This window comes from Helicoverpa armigera, chromosome 6 (genome assembly GCF_030705265.1).
Source record: "Helicoverpa armigera isolate CAAS_96S chromosome 6, ASM3070526v1, whole genome shotgun sequence".
Lineage (NCBI taxonomy): Eukaryota > Metazoa > Arthropoda > Insecta > Lepidoptera > Noctuidae > Helicoverpa > Helicoverpa armigera.
In genome coordinates, this window is record NC_087125.1 from 7,108,310 (window position 1) to 7,133,480 (window position 25,171).

At 35.0% G+C, this 25,171-nt stretch overlaps 1 protein-coding gene and 1 long non-coding RNA gene across 8 annotated transcripts in view; both read right to left on the bottom strand.

The window, feature by feature from the left end:
• Positions 1 to 25,171, bottom strand: part of LOC110371968 (trithorax group protein osa) — a 42,338-nt gene that overhangs the window by 11,174 nt on the left and 5,993 nt on the right. For 4 of the 7 annotated variants that reach the window (XM_049852347.2, XM_049852342.2, XM_049852344.2 and 1 more), the window contains exons 1-4: positions 11,642 to 12,176; positions 4,422 to 4,541; positions 1,074 to 1,365; positions 471 to 757 (exon numbers count right to left, since the gene is read on the bottom strand). In XM_049852347.2, coding sequence (XP_049708304.2) covers positions 471 to 757; positions 1,074 to 1,365; positions 4,422 to 4,541; positions 11,642 to 11,811 — 869 coding nt within the window. In that variant the 5' untranslated portion in view covers positions 11,812 to 12,176. The other 3 variants (XM_049852345.2, XM_049852343.2, XM_049852346.2) reach the window with 3 other exon arrangements.
• On the bottom strand, positions 8,255 to 9,603 carry LOC126056727 (uncharacterized). The gene is made up of 3 exons (XR_010276571.1): positions 9,309 to 9,603; positions 9,052 to 9,220; positions 8,255 to 8,786 (listed from the first exon to the last, which is right to left on the bottom strand). It is a non-coding gene; the product is annotated as an uncharacterized LOC126056727 (long non-coding RNA).

A 25,171-nucleotide genomic window follows, 5' to 3' on the forward strand; every position in this document is an offset into this window, starting at 1 on the left:
TTTTCTTTTCGTAGCCCGAAGTCAAAATTACACGTAATATAATTATTTATCCACAACATAGGTATTAAGTACATCTATTACGTAGCTTACTTCTCAATATCAATTGTGTTGAGTTACTCTCAAACGACGATAAACAGTCTTGTTTAATATTATACGCTTATAAAGAAAATATTTAAAGCTAGTACCTACAACTGCGTAATATTCTAGATTGTTATGCACAGTATTGCCTTCATTTGTGAAATAGATTCCTACAGTAGTTCTGCGTTAGTCGACTTTAATACGTATTAGTAACAAGTAATCGGCCCCTTATCGTTCGACCGTCACCATCTACTATCACAATGAAATAGCAAAACACGTCCATATCAATAGTGCTACCCGATGTCTCGATGTCTTTCAACACCTTGACGGCTTTTATATGACTTTATTTTGTTGAATATCCAACTTAAGAAAAGTAACTTTATGAAACTTACCCAGCACTGTCAGTCCCATTGGAGTTTTTGATAAGAAGACGAGCTTGTATAGCTTGAAATTTGTCGATTTCTCCTGAACTCCAGTTAAAGGTTTGTATATTTCTTAACAACGGTCTTAATTTTACATGATCTTTGACATGCAAAAGCGAGAATATCGATTTCTTGTATAACTCTGTTCTGTCTTGCAGAGTGAGCTCCTTAATGTTTTCGGTTATACATTCTATTTCAGCCTTTGAGTTTATTTCCAATAAAACCCATCCGAGGGTGCCGGTGTAGTGCTTGAGCGCCTAAAACAGTTATTTTAATTGTTTAGTTTACTTTATAGATTACACCTGCAAGATATGTAAGTTTCTATAAGAAAAATGCATGAATGTTTACAACATTGTTGCACGTTTGTATGCGTACTGATAAAAACAAAACACGATTTAACATACAAACAAAATGGCATGTTTAACTTCTCAATGGCGTACCCATATTGCCAATTTATTAAAAATAAAAAAAATGTGTTAAGTTAGAAAGATCATTATTGACTAAAACATTTGTCAACAGTGCTTCATGTAACAAAACAGGATAAAACTTATTAAAATGAATGAAATAAAATACCTCGATTAGTGATGTGAGCTCGGAGTAATGTAACCCAGCGCAGGAGGGCTGTGTGGAGCTGACTTCGCCGGCTTGCACGGGCGAGAGGCACTGGGCGACGCGCAGCGGACACTCCTCGGGGCACTCCCGCCGGCGCCGCAGCACCTCCTGGATCTGCCGGGTGGCCTCGCGTACGATGCCGTTCTTATCCGGCTGCTTTACTTCAGCGAGACAGGTGCCGAGAAGCTCTTCAAGCTGATTTATGGTTTCGTTTTCGAGTTCCCGTCGCTTCTTCTCGTTGTGACACTTATTTCTGAAAATCAAATAAAGATCTGGAATCACTATCTGAAGTTCGTAATCTATTTTTTGAATATTATCATATTTTTTATTATCATTATAGGCGTGATAATCGAGTTTTGAGACTTCCACATATCTATATCTAAATGATATGGTTGAAGAGTATTATCATGTTATGGGTGCTGTGTGAATAATACAGTTCTAACATTTTGAAATAAAAAATAATGAAATTTAAAAATTATATGCTTTTTAATACATCAAATCATAAGATACGACCACGGATTTAAGTCCAGTAAACCATTTTTGAGAAAATGGAAAAAGATTTTGCCACCAGCGTGGCTCTTATTACAAAATCATATTGATTAACTAAAACTGTTCCTCTAGCTACGTAAACTGAAAATGTGGGGCCATATGAAAGAACCCATTAAATATAAATACTAGAATGGCACCAATAACACCTTTTAATGAGTCCCAACACCGTGATTAGCCTTAAACCGAATGTTTTATGAATCTGACTTATAGACCCAAAATAATGAAATTTTGAGTAGGAGCAAATATGTGAAACGTATCATGATTGGCAAATGACATAAGATTTCCCGAGAGTAGGATAACCATATCCCAAAATGAAAAAAGTCTGTAAGTTTTAAAAAATACAGATTTTACAACAAACAACAATCTTTTCTATGATAAAATTATATAGGTGTTGTGTGGAGAAGTTTCTATGAAGATTAGGCTCGTTATCAGGGCAAAAAATCCTATTGGCTAACCATTACATTGAACCTGAATCCGGACCCCGCCGTCACACCCAAACAGTTCAGCTAAGGTACATTTTAGGGTGTTTTCCCATAATTTTAGTAGAGGGATGGTCCACCTAAGATTGTTTAATAGGTCGAAATTTGCTTCATCAGCCGCCTATTATCCAATAAAGACAATATAATCATTGGCAGCTCATCTTTTAGCCTCTTAACTATGGGCCCACTAGCAATTCAGGATAAATCTGACAGCAGACAAAACTGTTTGACCGTATCAACCTAATCGACATCCAATAAATACCGCATGATGAATAATATTGCAATTCCTTATATCAACAACACAACAAACACCATCACAGAATTTCACACACATCTTTAAATGCAGAAACAATAGCAGCCCATATAACATCTAAAAACAAGAAATCAGGTATTTTGCTCCTGCAACAACATCAATACGACAATGAGGCTACAATATCAACAACACCCAGCCAGCAAAAATAAAATTAATAAAACAAATGACATTTGCAAATTCCATGCATGTAAACAGATTGTGAGAAAGTTTTCAGTATCAGGCATTTTCAACTTATTTTCATGCTAAGTCCCCGTTATTTAATACATCCAAACATAGAAGAGAAGAAATGAAGATAGAAAATAAACTTAACTATGAACAATGTTCCAGTAAGGGTTATTGTTTCAGTGACCAATTAGTGCGCTAAAAAGGGGTGGGTAACATATGTATGTGTTTACTGCGATACGGTTTCCAAAAAACTATTAAGAGATGGAGCGATATAGAAGGAAATGGAGCTATCATGCTGAAGGTCTTTTGTTTTCGTTTTCATCTGAAACCTCTATAACACCTAGATTTTGACTAAGTACCTACATATTTGCATTAGAGTAGTATTTGTGTTAATTCGGGGAGAATTGTACAAGAAACGTAAATTTTAATGATGCCATGGAACTTTTTTCCGAACCACACAGCCCTATTTTAATTGAACAGAAACAGCCCACTATGTGATTTTATAAGATTAAAATAATAAATCATGCATGAACCGAGTAACAATATCAAAAACATTACTTGCATACTTGCATAAATAAACAATTCATAGTAATAGCACGAACACATAATTATAACAATACAATATAATAAGATAATAATGGTTGCAGAGCTTTGCTAATGAATCCATGTATGTGTCTATATTTTTATAGGTAGTTTTATTTATATTTGTATGAAGACAAGCAATAGTGAAATATGTAATGAAACGTGGTACATATTAGTGATTTAAAATAGTTTGCTAGACAAAGACAACTACTTCACGCTGACGTCACAATGCAAAAAACGCCACAGCAACTCCACACCTCGCAGCAGAGTAACCGTTTTGCGCGACAAGGACGCAGAATTCCCCCTCAGAAACTTCTAAGCAGCATATTCCTCTCTTTTACACATTGAATACAAATATCGTTTAATGCATTTTAATAGAGAAATCATTATTCTAATAATTGAATTACTTTTTCGCTGAACTTTTTTTCAGTTACTGCATGCCACCTGGCTGACAACGATAATTTTAATATTTCCAAATAAAGCAACCCTTGAAGGCCAAACATGACAAACTTTATTGAACTCATACATAATTAAATAAATACTTAGTAATATTACAACAAGAAACAATTAAGTACATATAACACAGATATAGCTCACCTGTATTGGGGACATACTAAAGCCACAAAACATTGAAATGAGTAAATATTCTTCATGAAGTTTTATTTTGACACGTTGACCTACTGATCGTATATCGGTAGTAATAATTTAAACTCTCCTGATAACGATAGGTGTGAATGTAACCTTCAACACCCGACACTAGAGTTCTTTTATTTAAGCCTTATAATTTGTATACGAATATAATAAAAATACCCAGTTTGCTCAACGATTAAGTAAATAATTACAATCATATTTAAAACTCATATATATACATGTACATATTGTACAAGCTTGAAACAACACCGGGTTCAATAGTACATTTAACAAGTTACCTACCAGTATTTCGTCTACTCAGCTTAAAACACGTTCGCTATAAAACATTCAATTGTATGCCATTGAATTAATTGCAACGAATTTGCAAAAAAAACTAGGCTTATTTAAATACTGTGTATTGATAAACTAACAAAAGAGGTTTTGTTTCTAACGCCTGTTCTCTATTTCCGGCTTCCGTTGAGACTGGTGTACTAAACACGAAAATAATGCAAGCACAATACGTTAAGGAAAATAGGCATTAATTTAAAAACCCAGACATTTCCACCAATGTATCAAGCGTATTATACGTACATTTGAGATTGTGGCTTATTGTCTGACTTTTTTCTTATCTTCTTAACCGGCGCTGTCACGCTCATCTTGCCTTGCATCCCCCTCCATGTGTCTCCCAGTTGGAGGTCACAGGATTCAATTCTACAGAAGCAGCAAACAAAATAAACTATTATTAAAGTATGATGATTTGTAACAATTTAGTACAAAAAAATATAAGTATGTTACAATACAATGATGTTTGATGAATGGTGATTTGATTAAGACATTCCCTTTTTGTGAAAAATAAACATGTTCTATTTTATAAAGATACCTACGTATGTATTCTAAAATAGTGTAACAGTGGTGGTGAAAATCTACTTATATTCTACTTCTAAAACAAATAATAACAAAGGAAGCATTTTTCTTTACAATACAGTCGATTCCCCAGTCAATTTATAATTATAGTAGTGCAAGAGTATGACTCATACTTGCTATAAGCAAGTAATGTATTGTATTTATTCAGGTTTTAAAATAGGTATTTATATATTATCAAAACTTGAACCAGGTGAGGATGTACACTATCGTAATGGACTGACTATCAAGGAATAGTTATGTTCACATTGACGCGGCTCATATCAAATGCCAAGTACAGAGTAAGCTGAACCTTAATGCAAAAGAGGGACAGAGATACCAGTTGAACGACGCCTACCGAGGAGCCCCACTACGCAACCTCACTGCGACGGCCGCACAACCTTGAAATAATAATGTTCGGAATAACAACAACGCGCCACAAGCGTGACCAGAAATAGTATAATAATTCTCGAAAATGTTTGAAGCCTCTATCTAGTTCCTAGTACATGCACATATCCTGTCTGATTTCGAGTTCGGTGCATAATTTAAGCGAAATACACTGATGATACACATTGGGTGGATCATTTGCGCATAATCAATAATATTGATCGAAGTAATTGGACCAAACCCGGATACTTTTTTCCCTATAGCTCTATTAGCATACTTCAATATTAATTTGAGGCTGTATTTAAGTTGACACTTAAATTCGAATAGGTGAAAGTTGGTAAGCATTGTCAGCGCTCCGCGGTCGAAGGTTTCGCTTTTTCAATCGTTACTCAACAGGTATTCGTCATCGAGACAACTACTTGACTACCAACATAAGCAACTTTATTATAAGCTCTTGTATCTGATATTATTACATCGAGTAAGGCCGTGTTGCTGAGACTCTAGTTCTGACATAACAATGTTATAGTTTATGGGACTTGTAAGTATGTACGTATTGTAATGTAATACGTTTTATTGGAGAGATTTTTGTTTAAACGTTGGGATTTTAATCAGGTGGGGATTTCTTGTTATGTATTTATGATAAAAAACCCTTCTTGGACGTCGGGTACAAATCACTATGTACCTACTTGTTAAAAATTACTATAATAATATATTTAATGCGTTTTTGATCTAAAATAATGGGTTAAGCTATTTTTTTATTTGCTAACGAACTTTTTGTACATGTAATATAAATTATCTTTCATTTTACATTGGGAACCACTATCAAAAGATGTTTATACTGCAAGTGTAGCCATGGAGAGTAAAAACATAAGAGAGTTATAAGATCGCGCGAATGGTAATTATATAATCCACCAGTCAAGCTTATACTCGTTATATTGTATGGCAGTTAAACTCTCAAAAATATCCGTTTTAACAAAGTCTTCTTGAATATTATAACTGTAAGTATTTGTCACTATCAAATAAATAAAAATATCTTGAATTAATATTTTCATTATTAGATTCTAGCATCAAGAAAGAAATAGTTTAAAACTCTAACTTTATTTGCAAGGAAATTAACCATTGAAAACAAACTTGCTTATTTTAATTACAACTAAAGCAATTTAAAACTGCATTTAGCATATAAATAATAATCGCGATATCTTAACAGTTTAAGTGAAGATATTTCTTGAAACTACGAAGGCGCTACGCAGACACTACGCCGATACTACGTAGCCGCTACGCAAATGTTACGGATACGCTACACAGTTGCTACGCAAATGCTACGGAGAGACTACGCTAATGATAGTTTTGTGATGCAATAAGTAATTATTGCCACTACATGATTTTTGAGTGCATCAATAGAGTGGTAAAAGTATGTATTAAAAGCGACCTGGTGATATGATTAATACCATTTGAGGTTAATTTATTTACAACGAATTATATTTTGATTAACCAAATAACTTATATTAGTCATTAAAACTGCGAACCCAGATTCAATACACGGCATGAAACGCCTACGCTGGACCAACGCCCAATGCAGAGCAACCTTATCCTTATATTGGAAAAGTGGGAACGTAATTTAACGTTACCGGAAGAAGTTGATCGGAAAAATCAGCAATCTAGCTACGCCTCTATTAACAGAATTAAGTAAATAATTATTATTTCAGCTAGTTCTACAAGCACTATAAAATATACCTTTGGTTTATTAATACTAACTTACCAGCGAATTGCAAAACAAAGCAATGGTCTATACGTATGGTGAAGCAAGGCAAGTATTTTTTCTCTTATACACACGGATTCACATATGAAATATAATATTTAATAGATAGTTGCAACTATCTTTTCCTCGAGAACTGAAACACTATTACTTTGCATGTATCACCTATTAGTATTTGTTCTATCACTTAGAGCGTCACGCAAAAACTACTAGGCCGATTTTGAAGACTTTCACTTTTTGAAAGTTGAGGGTGCAGTACCTACGATGAATACATAGTTACGTCAACTGGGGTTTCTTCTTCTGTAAAATAAACACGTAATTTTGAATCGTTTATGCACAGAATATGAATATCTATCAGTCCGTATAAGTTACTATTCAAGATTGATGGCTTGGTTTAGTAAAGTTACTTACTTAGCTTAAATCTTTGATATGCCTATCAGGTAGTTCATGTTTTACCTTAAACACACCTGTTCTTTGTATAATAATCACTGATATTGCATTATATCCTACACATAAATGAGTCAATTCTTTGAAAAAATCTTTATCATTCGCCTACCACAGTGTAACTGAGATTATTATGCTTAGAGTCTGGGGTGCGATTCACTAAGGCAAAACATCTTTACAACCAAGAAATCATCGTTGTAACATCAGATGAAAAGTCGGCGGTATTCATTAGTTAAAATTGCGCGATCGTAGCGCCTCAACGATGTTGACGGCGTGACATAGAACTAACATTTGGAGCCAAATGTATGAAAATCGGTATTCAGCAACACGAAACATCCTCGCCTGCAACGACAACCTCGCCTTCGCCCTCGATTTTATCTGTCAAACCGAAAAGCTTGTAAATTGTGGATGTTTTCTTGGATGAAGGCGATTAAAATGTAAGTAAAACAAGTTATTCAATAAATTGCAATGTGAAAATATGTTTTTATGATGTTTTGTTTATCGTACTTTAATTCCTGAAACATTTACGCCAATTTTTAATGTTTTAGATGGCAGTTCGTCTTTCCTGTATGATTATTTTGTTGGAAGTAACTAAACATCAAGATAATTAAATAAATAAGAAGTCAGGCCTCCGTGATACGTATTATGGATTTACTAACTATTGATAGAAACTATATTAAGGTTGACTGAAGAACAGATTAGACAGTTGAAAGAAAATTTCTCCTTTCCTAACAAAGGTGAATCGTTAAGGAGGAATTAGCAACCAGACCAATAAATTACACTTAATCAATATAATATAAATCATCATACAGTACAGTGGATAGGTGCCTATAACTTACTGTCCATCAACCTTTTGTATGTACCTACTGTTAATTTTTATGTTAGTGGGATTTATATACCAAATAATGCTGTGACATTGCAAGAACAATGTCTCCAAGGCATCTGCCTCAAGGACTCAACAATATACAGTAGATGCCTTCAACTATCCAGATATTATTGATAAGTACGAGGTAAGAAGCAACTGTGACCCGGTGAACAAGCAAGCCGGACTCTAGCAGTGACTTGGACTGTGGACGTCATGCTACAAGTTATTTAATAAACAATAATATGTGTGACACCTTCTAACAATACATATGTACTTTACCTGTGTATGTCAAATAGTAATATAAACATTTTTAACATTACACAATAGTGTGCAGGTATCAAAGTTATTTTTATAAAAATATTTAACTTTTCTGTAATCATTAATTAATAAAACAATATTTTAATTCAACATGTCTTTTTATTATTTTGTATTTTATAATGAACATGGATTTATTTATCTAAATTCAGATTCCAAAACATTCTCCTCGCATAATGGAATGTGTTTTTAACTCGATTACACCGAGTTCTGGCAAATTCTTCATGTTGCCTCGCAGCTGCAATAGAACTGGACTTCCTCTGAACTGCTCCTTTTTGTCCTGCCAGTACTGCAACACAAGCAAAAATTATATGGTAATATATAAAATAAATAAAACAACTATTTGCTTGGAATGGTTTAACTTTCAGTTGCAATTTCAAATGCCTTTATGATTGAATTTGAAGCATAGAGTAAAATCATTGTATATGCCTGCTGTCAATACTAATTTTATTTAGTACCTAATACATACAAAACACAATGTAAAAGAGGACCTACTAACCATGATTCAATGCAACAGTAAACACACACTACATAAATGATTATTGATTACTAACCTTACACCATTGCTCCAGTATTTTCATACACCCACTGCGTCACTGTATGGGGCTGTTGTTTTCGGATCGTGCCTGATGACTGACCTGATGATGGCCCCACATGGTTTGCTTTCCAAAAAGCTTACTAGCTCTTCCAGCTGACTCAACGAAGGCAGTGCGTTGCGAGACACTAAAGGATAAATATTTTAGTTAATAGACGTAGTTCACAAAGACTGTATTGTATATTAAAATATAAAAGTTACGTACTGTGTACTTACTTTCGATAGTTTTGGAAACAAACTAAAACACAGGACAAGTAGAATGCCGTTGGTTAGGTGTACAACTTTTTTTAAAGTCCACTTGACCGCTTAAAGCCATTTGGAGCTTTGAAATCTCGTATTTAGACAAATAAAGATATAATCCAGTTATGAGCAAAATGTTTGTTTTGGTTTTGAAAAGTTTTGAAATGACACAGACTATATATTATACTACATAACCTATATTATAACAAATGTCAAAAATTTGACTCATTATTTTCTATATCGAAAATGATATAATTAATTAAATATTCGTTGTATAACGAATAGAATGTGTTTTATACATACATATTATGCATTGACATTGATTTAAAATGTCGAAATAACGCCAAAAAACGTTAGTCGAGATTTTCTCGATTATACTTTAAATGGAATTTTGGCAACACTGTAAACATCCTAGCCTTCATCGTTGTTCGGCAGATCGTCGACGAGTTTTTTTGCTAAGCGAATACGGTTTTTATCATCGTTGTTTTTAAAAGCGATGTCTACGATGCGACATCTATGAACTCGTCGTTGTTAGCATCGATGATGTGTTTGTTACAGAATCGCATAGCTGGACTAGTTGTAGCTTGTCGTAGTCGCAACTCTACAAAACCAATCATAAGAAGGCAAAAGAAAATCGTTTGAAACGATCCTTATCTACAGATATGGAAGCCAATAACGTCTATATCGTCATCTTTCTGTTGTATCTTTGAATGCTATACGACTCAGTATCAAGGTTTAGTAGTATGCCTTTGGCTACACAAGTTTAATTGAAACCGCCGAATCTAGCTAAAAGGAAATGGATTAAATCGTTCAAGGAGGTCTTCATTTTACAAACCTCGGCGTGATGTAGGTAGCTACAAGTTACAGTAAGCAACACACACGTGTGCAATCGCAGACGGATTAGAGATAAAAATAATCGTGACTTTTATATTATAAATTAGCACAAACAATAACTCATCTTTTGTCGTTAATTTATTGTAGTATTATTATACTGAAACGGTGTTTTCATATAACTTCGCAACCTTGCTGCTCAGAACAACGACTACAACGCAATGTGTGCGTGGTGATGGCTCCTGCTCTCAGTACCAGAGGAAAATTTAAAAACTAGCTTGTTTTATTTAGGCCGCTTGATGAATCTCCGCAGATGGTGCTAATTAAATGTTATTTTCATTACTATTGTGTGACAAGACAGGGTTAGAAAATAAGCTTAAATTGCAAATTAAACCTGAGCTCTGTTTTGCTAGTTATATTTTCTACTAATTGCAACGCTGCATAACTGTAGCTATAAGACTTGTTATTGTGGGTAGCAAATGAACAAATATCGATAATTACAATGTACTGAATGGGTATGTACATAGTTATATTAAGGGGGAGATTTGTTTAATCGAGCACCTTTCTCGTCGGCTTGAATTAATTCAGGAAATGATGTGCAAAAGAAGTTATAATATTTAATCAATTATGTGACGGAAAATTTCACATTGTCATGTAAGGTTTACAAACAACACCGCTGTCTCGATGAACACATGAGTCATGGAAGGATTCCTTCCTGAACTGATAGAATTATTACGTTATTACATGTAAAAGGCTAGGCAGATGATATGCACTGAAAATAGATATTAAAATCTAATTTGCAATCGAGTTATTGATTTTAACCTTTTCACATTTGTGATGACTGATAAATAAATACTTATGGTGAAATTATTTCAAACATCTTGAGAGTATTGTTTATAATGAAGCCTTAAAATTTCGTGTTAGACACGCCTCAATCGACTAGTATAAAAATTAAAATTTATAAACTTATGTAACTCCACGATAACGACATTTTCACTTGGTTTTACAACAAGCGTACTTCATTTCTTGTTACGCAATTTTAATTTTACTTAATTCAAGAACCCCTTCGATATTGATTCTCAAACACAAGATCAAGCAAATGGATTAGCGTTATATTGTTGGTTTAATATTTTCTTATCATTCGTAATTACTAATTTTATCTTCATTATGTGACCCGCAATCATTCTGGGTCTCGGTATTGTATGTCATTGGTCCGATGTTGTGACTTGACTGATTACAATACAAAATATCGTTTCGAATCATATAAACTTTGTGAAACAAACATTTCAGCATGAAATTAAGAATGTGAGATTTCCATCGCTGTATAATGCTACGCCGTATTTTAATGCACGTTTGAGGCTATGGTTGTATAATACACAATAATATTAGGCTAAAACTCAGTGTATTGTGTTTCACGAGCTAGCTCCATGCTATAATTGTTATAGCGATGTATTTGTATGTTTTGTTTAGCAAATTACCTCGGCAATGTGTTGACAGCAACATCAACGTCGAAGAAGATGTCGACTAGTTCATCCACATCGGAATCCGGTGTAAGCGAGGGTGGCAATGTAGCCGGAGGGGAAGCGGCCACATTGACAGATACCCCGCAATTGAAATGCACAGGTTCTGTCTGTACCATAGGTAGCATGGCTAGGACACACTCAAGCGTTCACTTCCACTATTTGAAAAACGTATGTATCCCAGGATCAATTTTAAACAGCACAATACGTATCCGCATCCAAACATACACTGCATTGCGCCACGACCGCCGCGACGCTATTTTTCAATACTATGAAGGTTTCTAAATTCACACTCTTAATTCTGCTACAAAACTAATTAACCGAAAACTAGGTACTGAAGTTTGAATTACGTCTCGTTAAAATTTAATATTTGCCGTCTAGGACATGCAATAACTTTATTACGTAGTGATAGTGCAATTTCCTATCGATATCCGTGCGAAACGTTCGCTACAAAACGACGATGAAAGTCAACTGAAAGGCGAGACGTAGATATACACACATCCTTTTCGTTCGGCGCTTTACAAATTATCAACACGGCGGGCGGCGCGGCGCGACACGACGCAGAACGTCGACGGCGACGACGGTGACGACGACAGCGAAGGCTAAGAGCAAGAGCGTGAGAAGGTGGACTGACGGACTGAACAGTATCGCTATTATAGTCACACCAACGTCACTTCTAACTGAGCGAACTCTGCTGCGATCTCGCTCACCGACACGACGCGCTCAACTAGCCGAATAAACCCGAGTATAATACGATTCAGTACGACGTATAAATACATAACAAAAAATTGTTTGCTATTTCATTAGCCATCTATTTGTTGCGAAACACGACCAAAATATTATAAACAATCAACATCACGATGTAGGCAAACCTTTTAAAACTTAAGTTCTATTTGTCGTGAAAAACAGTACATGAATAATCCATTACTTATATTATTTATCAAGAAGACTACTCTTACTACTAGTAACTACTTGGTATATCATGCATGAGTTATTTATAACTTATTTGATCGAAAGAGAACCGAATGCCAGAGGTGCAAAAGTAATTATATTCATTTAATTATTTCAGCAAAAAGGAATAACATATAGGAGGTATGGGAATAAAAGAAATAATATACTAATTTGATATTGAAATATTTATTCTATACTTTAAATGGTACTTGGAAGCAATACGTCCGTCTAACAAGATCCCGTGACGCAGTGTGTGTAGAGTTAAATAAACAGTAGATTGTTCAGATAGAACAAAGAACAATGTTATCGAAAGTTAGGGGTATTAGTTTTTGCTTTATATAATCCAACACGCCCCCTCAAAAATTAATCCCTAACTTTTAGTCATTCGTTAGTTTACTATACAGTATCTAGTCTACAATTCAACATTACAAAGTGAATACCAACTTATAAATACGACGTAACATATTATACTTCCAAGTAAGGTCTGGGACAACTGTACAATAATGGTCCAACATTTGCTGCACAGGATCAGGGAAAACCCAGAAAAACCTGATCAGACCATTTCATAATGAAATTGTACTTAAATTAAAACTTATTCTATACCCAATCCTTTTCTCAGTCTTATAAAAGACACGACTGGTAAAGGTTTTGTCAACAAGTCTGCCAACTGGTTACCTGTGGAAATATAATTTAATTTTATTACATTTTTCTCAACTTGTTCTCTAGAGAAATGATATTTTATATCTATGTGTTTGGACCTTTTATGACTTGTTGGATTATTAGCTATGCTAATACATCCGTTATTATCTTCATATAAAATAATGGGCTTATTAATTTTAAGTTTATGCTTTCTGCCAGAGACTTAAGCCATAATGCTTCTTTAACAGCTTCATATAAAGCCATATATTCGGATTCAGTAGACGAGACCGCTACTGATGTTTGTCTCTTTGTACACCATGTAATTGTATTTTGATCAAATAATTTAAACACATATCCAGTAGTGCTTTTCCTATCATTACAATCGTGGCCACCCCAATCTGAGTCGACATATCCACTTAGGATGTTATTGTAATTATTTCTTGTATATGTTAACTTCAAATCAATTGTGCCTTTGATATATCTTAAAACTCGCTTTAAGCATAACCACAATTCTTTATTGTTCTTATTTGTGTACCGACTTAAAATATTTACGCATGTACTTAAGTCCGGACGCGTACAAAGCATAATGTACATTAAACAACCGATCAGGTGACGGCATGGTGCGTCACACTTCTTATCAGCGTTAAGAGCTTCATAGTTTAATTTAAGCTCCATCGGTGTGTTTATAGGATTGCAATCACTCATATTAAATTTATTCAAAACGGTTTTAATGTAAGCACTTTGGTCTAAAGTAATTTTATCATGGTGTCTCTCTATTTTAATGCCCAAAAATAATTTGATATCGTGTAAGTCGGTCATTTCGAATTTAGTCATTAAATATGCTTTGAAATTATTCATTGTTTGCAAATCTGCACATGCTATAACTAAATCATCGACGTACAAGATTACGTAAATATTTTAGAAATGTCTCCTTTACCTTTCATATATATACACCTATCTACTGGGGAGTTCTGAAAACCTATTTCTTTGAGACATTGTTCAAATGTTTCGTACCAACATCTAGCTGATTGTTTTAAGCCATAAAGAGCTTTGTTTAATTTGCATACGTAATTATCTTTACATTTTACACCTTCAGGAACTTTCATGTAGATTTCTTCCTTTAGTGTACCATTTAGAAATGCTGTTTTTACATCCATATGATGAATCAGTAAATTATATTGATTTGCGTAGCTAATTAAGAATCTAAAGCTTGCTATTCTAGCAACTGGTGCAAATGTTTCATTATAATCACTAAGATATTCTTGACTGAAACCTTTAGCGACAAGACGTGCCTTATATCTTGAAGGTTGACCTGAAACGTCATTTTTAATAGTGAATATCCATTTACAGTCTACAATATTTTTATTTAATGGTTTTGGTACTAATGTCCATGTATTATTTTTCTTAAGAGAATTGAGTTCTTCTCTGACTGCTTTTTCCCACTGATTCCTATCGTTCAGAGATTTAATTTTATTTAATGATTTTGGTATATTACTTGTGATGGATAACGCACTATAGACATCATAGTCATTTTCATTATATGATTTACGCGAACATGTTTTCAGTCTTTCACTTCTTCGTAAATTTAAAAATTCATCAGGTTTATCCTGATTTTTGTGTTTCAAACTACTCTCAGATTCATTTTCAGGTTCATTCGGTATTTCATGACTACCGATTTTTCGAATTTTACTTGTACTGCATTCATCAGATTGAGAGCTATCTGATTTAGGGCCAGAACTATGAGACTTATAAGACACTGATTTTGTTACGGAGTCATTATCAGTTTCGTCTTGGGAATATGTATTATTACTCCGTTCAGGTCGTAATGAAGGCCTAGATTCGATAAAATTAGTCTCATCAATTACAACGTCCCTTACAGTTTCATATTTTTCGAATTCTGTATTCCAAACTTTATAACCATTGGGTTCATAACCTACCAGTATTCCTTTCCACGACCTATTGTCAAATTTGTTTTACTGGTTTTATTATGAACATATACAGTTGAACCGAAAACTCTGAGATTTTTAATGCTTGGTTTCCTATCATGCCACATCTCGTATGGTGTCTTTGATTGACTTAAAGCTTTCGTAGGCGTAATATTTATTAAATAAACTGCAGTTAAAACTGCATTTCCCCAAAACGTTTTGATGCTTTAGTGCCATTTAACATAGCACGAGCTTTTTCTGTTATTGTGCGAACCATACGTTCTGCAACACCATTTAACTGTGGGGTCCTAGGAACTGTTAAATGATAGCTTATGCCTCTTTCTCTACAGTAGTTTTTCATTTCGGTGGATAAGTATTCACCACCGTTATCACTAAAAGATTTACTACTTTGAAATTGAATTTAGCCTCACTTTTAGCGACATAGTCTTTAAAAGCTGTAAACACTTCTGATTTGTAAGTTAACATATACACCACACAATAATGTGTGTATTCATCAACAAATAAAACAAAATAATTTCTGTTATCTATTGTTGGAGGTGTTATAGGACCACAAACATCTGAATGCACAATAAACAGAGGGCGTTTAATGTAACTTTTGTCTTTAACTTTATTAAAAGGCAGGCGAGTCTGCTTCCCATTTATGCATGCTTCACACAACTTATCATTTGGAGTTACGGTATTTATTTCATCTAAGTCATCAATCATATTATGACATTTTAACTGCAGGAATTTAGTTTTACTTATATGTCCTAGGCGTTGATGCCATAATTCATATTTATTTTCATTAACATAACATGCTTGGGAAGCGGATTCCCTTTTATTACTGGTATTTTAAACTCTAGAACTATAAGATTATTCAATGTCTTACCTTTCATGATGATTTTACCTTCCTTTGTAATTTGTGTGCCTTTGTCATCAAATATTATGGTGAATCCTGCTTGCTGCATCTTTGATACCGATATTAAATTATATGGTACTTCGGCACAGAACAATACATTTGTAAGTATTCCTTGCACTCCTGTTTGACTGATAAGATTTATGTTTCCCTTTTAGTTGCTGAAATAAATGTATTGTTTTTAGCTACTGAAATTTTTAAAGGAGGATTTAAACATTCAAACGATGTGAAGAGATCATCTCTATTTGTGATGTGATCAGACGCTCCTGAATCTAATAGGAATTTAATTGTCGAGTGGTCTTTTTCATAATGGTATGCGCTTGTCATGAACGCAAATCCTGAAAAAGAAGAATTCGAGGTCGTTCCCTCTTGCAGGGCAATAGTTTGGACTTGTCTTGTCCTTTCTGGGGCATTGTTTTGTATATTTGTCTGTCTTTTGAAATAGAAACAATCCTGTTTCTTGTGTCCTTTGCGTCCACAGTAATGACATTTCACAAATTTTTGTTTGTTTGTTTTCTTGAATGTTGTATTCTTCAAATAGTTTTGTTTTGTGCGATTGTATCTGTTTTATTATATTTTTCTTCAACATGGAGTATCTTTAAACTGGTATCACGACTCTCGTTTTTAATTTTACTTCGTGATCTAATAGTCTAGTTTTACAAAACCGAGAGTGATATTTTCTTCAGATAGTGTCTCAATTGCAGTGATAACGCCATCATATGTATTCGGGAGAGTAAGTAATAAATGAGCTACTTTGTCCGTTTCCTCTAATTTAGCTCCAGCAGCTGATAATTCTGTCAGCAGATCGTCAAATGTTGAGAAGTGTTTGATCAAGGGTATATCGGCTTTTAATTTTAATCCCAATAATTGTTTTCTCAGCGCTAATTGAGTTGCTACACTTTTCCTTTCATAGATCGCGTCAAAATGTTTAAAACTGCTTGAGCAGTCCCATTTTCATTAATATAATTAAGATATGAGTCCGCCAAATATTCGACTATAATACTTTTGGCTGCCTTATTATTCTTTTCCCACTCAGCGGATCGCGTTCCAGGAATTTCTTCGTCAATAACACTGAGCAAGTTTAACTCTGAAAGCAGTGTACGAATTCTAAATTTCCATACACTGTACTTTTCTCCATTAAAAGGCTTAATGTTTCTTTTCACTTTTTCCATTGTCACAACTTTATTTTTATTTACAACTATGCACTTTACTGTCACTACGCACTACTGAATGTTCTCACTACTAAATGTCCTTTTTCGCACTGGGCCCATAACCTATAGGAGGTATGGGAATAAAAGAAATAATATACTAATTTGATATTGAAATATTTATTCTATACTTTAAATGGTACTTGGAAGCAATACGTCCGTCTAACAAGATCCCGTGACGCAGTGTGTGTAGAGTTAAATAAACAGTAGATTGTTCAGATAGAACAAAGAACAATGTTATCGAAAGTTAGGGGTATTAGTTTTTGCTTTATATAATCCAACATAACATATCATAAAGGTTACCGTGGGTGTATAATTTAGAATTACAATCGGTTTTCTACGTTTTCGTTTTAATATAAGAAATAATATAAAATAAATAATATGTTCTTTTGTTATATAATTGAAAACGATTGTTATTAATCGTGACGGTTTAACTAGGTCTTTTATAACACTAGACATAAAATAAACGACTAAATCGCGCGACAGACCACGATACGTTGTAAGCTGTGACGTAGGCACTCGTACCTACATGAAAGTGAAATGGAACAGTATTTGTGTCAAGTGCACAATTTAGATAACAAGGTCATCCATTGCATAACTCAATAGCGAGATTTTTATTTAACTCTACAATAGAAACAATACAGACAACTAAAAACAGGTAACATTTTACAGAACATATGACCTATATTATGTTTTTAATATGTGATTATGCTTTAAAATATATTTATAATGATTTAGACACATAATAAGTTAAACTATGTGATAACTATTGTAAGATATATTTTAAATTATACTATGATAACACCAACCTAGATACGAGGATAGTGAGTTAATAAATATAATGTTTGGCATTTAACATTTCTGAAATCATAAGTTTCCAACGTAACAGGGAATAAATTATGATTCAAATTCATTGAAATACAAATGATAGGTAAAAGAGTAAAGGGGCAGTAGAGGAAGAGCGCGGCGCGTGCAGATATCGGTGCAGGCGGCCCCGCGGAACTATGTCAGTGGGTCACGGCAATGACGTGGCACACGGCCGCCGCGACTCGCGCCGCGCACTTCATTCTAATTCCGCTTCACCGGTATCTTCGTGTTCACTACAGGGCTATTTATTTATTTACATGCGTGCTACTGCGTTAATCTATCCCATTCATTTAGTTCATTTTCAAAATCCTATTTCAATTGACATTCAGATGTTTTCAGAAATACACATAACTGTACTAAATACCAAGAGCTTTACTTATTGTTGACATTGACCGACTAAAATGATTCACGTGAGAATGAGAAATATGAGTTGATTAATTTCTGATTCGGGTTATAGGTGGGTTTTTCCTATTTACAAATGGCTAGGAAGGCTCAACATAGTGTGTCCTCTCAGAGACAGGTGACACAGAATGGTACATTAGGAGCTAATAGAATTTTAGTTAAATAATAGTTTTCACTAACTACCCAGTTAAAAATGTACTAGCTAAACCAGCTTTAAATAACTGGTCGCGAATGCAACTACCTTGCACGGGGCCCAAGTTCGATTCCTGACTCGGGACGGTATCACTTTGTGGGTTTTCAGAATCTCGTACAGAGCACTGTTCGGAAATTCGTTGTTGGACCCTCAAGCCTAAACCAAGCTTGGTAGGCCACGAACATAATATGGTGATCCTGACTGTGACCTAGTTGCAAACGTTGTTAAATTTTCACTTCAGTGGCCTATGGCCAATGGATTTGGGAAAATTCCGACCAAGCTGAGCTGCTAAACTTAAAGATCTTACCTGCAGCTCTGGCAATAAGAACATAAAGTTTTTAGGATAATATTTGTTAATACTCAGTCTAGTAGAAAAAATCAGCAAATAGTTCAAATACGATTAGGCTACAAAAATCCTCGCACTATAGCAAAATTATGAACAATTTTCATTCTCCCCTGATCTAGTGAAGTCTGAAAGTAGACAACAGGTATGTAGTGATTCCCCTAACTAAGGGTCAGTTTTATCGTTGAAAACAAGAAAATATGATCCTAAACCAGCTACTGATGTCAAAGTAAAATATACCCAATTCTTTAAATGAGTTACTTCAAATTCGCTTATTTCAAATAGTTGAAGAAAACATTCAGATGAACATATTTAATTCTTGATCCCGTTTATTTAACGTTATTATAATAATGGCCATCTCTTCCCTTTTCAAGGATAACAAGTAAGAAATTGATCTATCCATTTTGTACAAGCAATTTTTATGTTGCTTGTATTTAGTTTGATGACTAGACTACAAACTTTCCTCATCATACTTAGATATCTTTACAGTCTGTTAAGTTTAAATGAACTCAACCAATATCATGTTTACAAGAAATGATGAGCTTCAACCTCGAGGGAGCGTAGATAATCTCATCAAATGAAACAACTAATGAGAATATAAATGGCGCAATATATTGGTTGGGGACCGGATGGACTCTAGTCTTGTCCCCATCGCATAGTCCTTCATATGAATCAAACCCTCAGTTTTCTTATTTACCTTCAAATTAGGCATTTACTTGTTATCTTATCATCATACAGATAAATATGTTCTTTGTTCAGTTCGGTATATCAGAATGATGTTGATTCTAGATTGATCTATTTTACCAAGATGACTCTGCTTTCGAAATGTTTGATCACAAGAAATTGAAACTAATAAATAACTATGTTTGCATTAAAATTAATTACTTGGTGACAGATTGTTTTCCATAAGGACCAAATTAGGGCGGGAACTTGGTAGTGTTAAGAAACGGTCTATTAAAACCTTGCTGACTAGTGAGAGTAACCTTTATTCTTCCTTGGTCAACACCTGTTTTCATAAAGTTGTGTAATCATATAGTCGGTTAAAAATACGAAGACGGATGACGAATTTATCGTCATCTACCTTAACGTCATAATGATATTTCGTAATTGTTGGCTCACGCTGACTATGACCAAATATAAAAACGAGCCTTAGGTAGATAGACTAAGTTGATCGTTGCATTCTTATTGTTTTTTGTGCTTAATTTCAAGGTTTGCATTTGTATGGGTAGCAATATGCCTTAATGAAAAATAATAGCTACTTTGTACAATTTATTCTATAGTTTGCTTATATGGTTTCTTTTTCTCAGCTTCTCTGGTCTCCCTTTAAAGCCTAGGTCTTTCAGTGGCTCAATTGTAAATTTGTAGTATAAAGACTGAGGCGTCCGCAAAGAATCCCCGCAAATGCGTTGCGTCACGTGGGCGGACAGATCGATTGGGTGAGCGGGAATGTTGGCGCTTGCGCGAACCCCATCTTATTTATCGACCGCCAACTTATAACTGAACGCTTTTGGGGCAGGTTAGGCCTATGCTCTGGGGTCAAGGTCACGTGCCTCACCACTGAAATATTACCTATAGTACCCAAAACTAGGTAGAATTATTTCTACAAATTGGACTCCAAGCTTATCGAGCACTAAGTTAAACTGCAATTTTTTTTATTTATACTTTGCCTACACTTACTTATGCAAAACGGCAAAATGTAGAAACTGCAATGTTACACATTACATATTGAAACATTAATCTTAAGACTCCTTTACGAAAGGACATCTTTTTAAATCGCCTTAACATGCTTTCAAATGTATATAAAGATCGAGAGCTATTTGATTGTTGATCACTTGCATTAGCTCGGGAACAGAACAGCTTGTGATCTACGCGATGAACAATGCATTTGTGCATTGATATTCATTGGGATGGATTTAATGTTTATTCAGCTAACTGTGCCTTGTTTCTTAAAAATCTGGATTTGATTACAATGTGTAGGTAACCTACACTAAGTAACATAAGCAAGAGTTAAAATTATAAATTTAAAAAAACCCCCGACCCAAAAAAAGTACGCCTAAATTATGACAGAAGGTAAAAACGCTGAACCCTATAAAAAAGCATAAAATAACTTTTAACACTGCGTAAGTACCAACTAAAGCATGTCAGACTAAACAAAATTTTGTCGTGTCGGGGGACCGCTCTAATTCATTACTTTAGATACGTGTTTTTTTTTTATACGAATGTTGTAATTAGGTAGGTATCATTTGATTTATGTAAGTATTTTTGAAGGTAAAAAGCGGTCCCCCGACATGTCAAAATTTTGTTTAGTCTGACATGCTTTAGTTGGTACTTACGCAGTGTTAAAAGTTATTTTATGCTTTTTTATAGGGTTCAGCGTTTTTACCTTCTGTCATAATTTAGGCGTACTTTTTTTGGGTCGGGGGTTTTTTTAAATTTATAATTTAATTTTATTTCATGCTTTTTGAAGGATCTCCTTAATTTTTCCTTCTTTCGTTTAATTTCTTTTATTTTAAGATGGGGTCGCTATATGCGATCTCAGCCAAAGGAAGCTGTTTAACAATCCTCATGACAAACTGGCTCTGGGAGAATTGCACAGATTGAGAAACAATAAAGATTAACCTTTGGTCATTCTAGCTTTCAGTAAAAACATAAATCGGTTTATCCGTTTCATTCCGGCATTCCAGGGTTTCATCCGCCACATCCCATTTCCAGCATCAAGTTCTCGTCAATCAGAAACATGAAGAGAACTCGTCAAGACAAATTCAACGAGCCCAAACACGATGCGTTTACTAAAAGGCAGTTCAGGGTTACGTCTCCTACCTTCGTGCCCTACCAGCAGACCAGCTCAGTGGTTCCAGAAGACATTAGTGTTTCAAATTTCAGATCCCACATATGCTTGCAAGTAAACTGAGCGTGTAACATTCCTATCACACCTAACAATCGAGCTGATGACCTTGAAGACCTGAACCGATTTCCACCAAACATAGCTAAGAACACTCCCGACTGACATACCTTTAAAACAAAAGAAACCGCATTATAATCGGATCATCCGTTTGGGAGCTATGATGCCACATACACACACACACACACACACACACAGACACGTCAAACTTATAACACCCCGTCGTTTTTGCGTCGGGGGTTAAAAATGATATGCACTTTGAGGTAATCGGAGCTAATCCCAGCAGAAATGTAATTGGGCTATAAACTTTGAACTCCTATCGAACAGACTACTGCGTAATGTGTAGCAAATAAAAAGTTTTCTAATCTTCAATTTGTATTTTAAACATGTTACAAACAAAGCAGGACCAATGCCAAGATCAGGAAAAACCGACGAAGCGTTGCCAGTACATACGTGTTGCGTTACGTTTATTGTGTAAGTTACATCGCCAAGTTACGAAGAATATGCGATGTTATCGTAAACGAGCACCGAGACTTTTTTGTTTGTCAATGTGTCAAGCTCACTCGTTTTATGCCCTAAAGAATACAAACGGGTTAAATCTAATGAAGAATATGTAGAGCGAGAGCCAACGACTACCAGATCTTCTATGCTTCACCAATAGTTATGTAAAATTGCGAAAGTAAGTCCTTTTGGACCGATATAAATAAAAGGTACACGTATAGTCTAGACTTTATAACCGGAGATAGGGGTTACTTTTCATCCGAGTGCGAGAAGTAGTTATAGAACAGATACGGATAGGACAGCTATAATGATAGAAATGGCTGAATGAGGATGTGGATCTATCCTTTATCATCAACGATTGACTACTGCGAAGTTTGTCTGAAGGTGGAAAAACTTGACCATATTCTAATTACTTTTTTAAGTTGTGGATATGGAGCTGAGGGTGAACCATATGGAACAGTAATCAATGCTTACTTATGACATTCATGGAAGACGCTTCTTGGTTCGTTTTATGATGATGTAATTTTTAAAATTCTTTTTATGTTTAACATATGACTTTAGTTCGCAGTTATAAAAAAAAAGTTTAGACGAGTGAGATGCAAATTCCAAATAACATCTCAAAAACATATAGTATTTGTAGCAACTTTCTACTGAAAATTTCCATTTAAAAGGAAACATTAAAGTTGAATGTTTGTTGTCTTCCTTTTAATGATTAAAAGGATGAGAAGAGTGCGCGTTGACCGCAGCGCGAGCTACGGAGCCGCGCAGTGGCGACGGCGGCGCCGGTGGCGGCGCGGTGAGCGCAGGCTTCCTCCGGCCGGGATTGATCGCACCCGTACCTACTCCGCGTGTGAAGTCTCCAGGGAGTGTCGTCATGGAGACCGTCTGCCGCTATCGCCGTCCTAGCGTCGCCATGAGAACCGCGCCGATACAATACCTCAAATCATGTGTAAATACTACTAACTGGCTGTCTAATAAATACCCGTTCCTACTAAACCTACATATTTACCTACTTATATGTTTAGACCGAATAATTTACAAGTAATAAAATTAAAATAATAGCCCTGTATGACGCCTCGCATATGCTGATATTATAATATTGTCTTTAATGTGATAGGGGGCGAGAATATCGTCTTTTATCACGGGCTATTTAAACCCTGATTACAACTGATAAGTTTATAACTAAAACTAGATAATAAATAATACCCTTCGAAATCAGATCCTCATCTTGCAATCGACAAAAATATTGTAAAATATTACCTAGTAATTCTAAAATCGGCATACATTTTATTGTTCAGGCTATGGATTGTTGCAATATCACTCATGCATTGTATCAGTTACGATGAATATCTATATGCGTACATGAATTGCTGCATTATTATACTAAAACAAACAAGTACCTTCCCACCTCACGTACTCTACCTATTACTTTCGATTAAACAATAGCTCAAAAATGTGACATAAATGTATTTTCTTCCTTCTGTTTGGTTTTCGATTGCTATGAGTCAATATGGCATATGCCCAGTTACTTACTAATGCCTAATCAGGCCTCTTATGCATAGAAGTAATGCGTTGATCACCACGCTCGCTGAGCCAAAAATTAAATCCATAATATCAGCATCAAAGCATGTTCTAGAAGCAATGGATAGCTGAGTGCGCGAAGGGTTTCATTTCTATAAAAAGAGCAAAAATTCACGTTCGTTGTACGGGAGTTCCCCAAAATATTAATTTTCTAACTCTCACTCTTCATGAGATACAGCCTGGTAGCTGACGGACCGCGAGTCTTTGTAATAGGGTGTCACCCGGTCTAAAAACTAATCAGGTAAATATTGTTGATCAGAATTTGCAAGCTATTATACCAGTCAGTTTTCTTTTAGTGTAAATTGATATTATCACTAACGTATTTTCAATTAACACAATCTGTGAGATTTGGTTAAGGCCTCCATGAAGCTGGGGGTACTTATTTGCCTATACTCACTACGCTTGGTAAGCGCAGCGTGAGATAGATTTAGCTCCAGAGATGGTGCTATCCAATACATCTCCGAGCAAGGCGTATAATATGCCACTTGGTGCCGTGTGGTGGTCGTACCAAAAGTCCGTTTTTCAACAGATTGCACCAAGTGCTGATCAGGAAGGCAATCGTCCTGTTCTAGGACAATATTGGTTTACCCTCTTTCTTCCTTTTATTTTTGTAGTTTTGTAATACCACTTTATACTTAAAGATACAATTCGAAAACGAGCGATTGTCCCAAGCCTCGAAACGTTTTTATACATTTCCATACTGTGACTATTGTCTCATTGGCCGCGCGTGCCTGTCTCTCTCCGAAGGGCTTAAGGAAATAAAGTTCGTAAAAATAATGGAAACCTTCCACTTCGTATGAATTTTATTAATCCTATTCCTACTCACCTAACGTTCACTTTCAATTTTATTATGTACGAGCGGAACAAGCGATCTATTCCCGCACCCGAATAAAAGTAGTAGTAACTAAGTTAACTAATGTATAAGCTATATTTCTGCCTAACACGAAAATCTTTATAATCTTTGGGATATATCATATTAGTATCATTACTAGGAACTACCTATACTCTAGAATGCTAGCTAATGCAGCAATGGTGCACGCTTCGATGCTGTTCTTTTCAC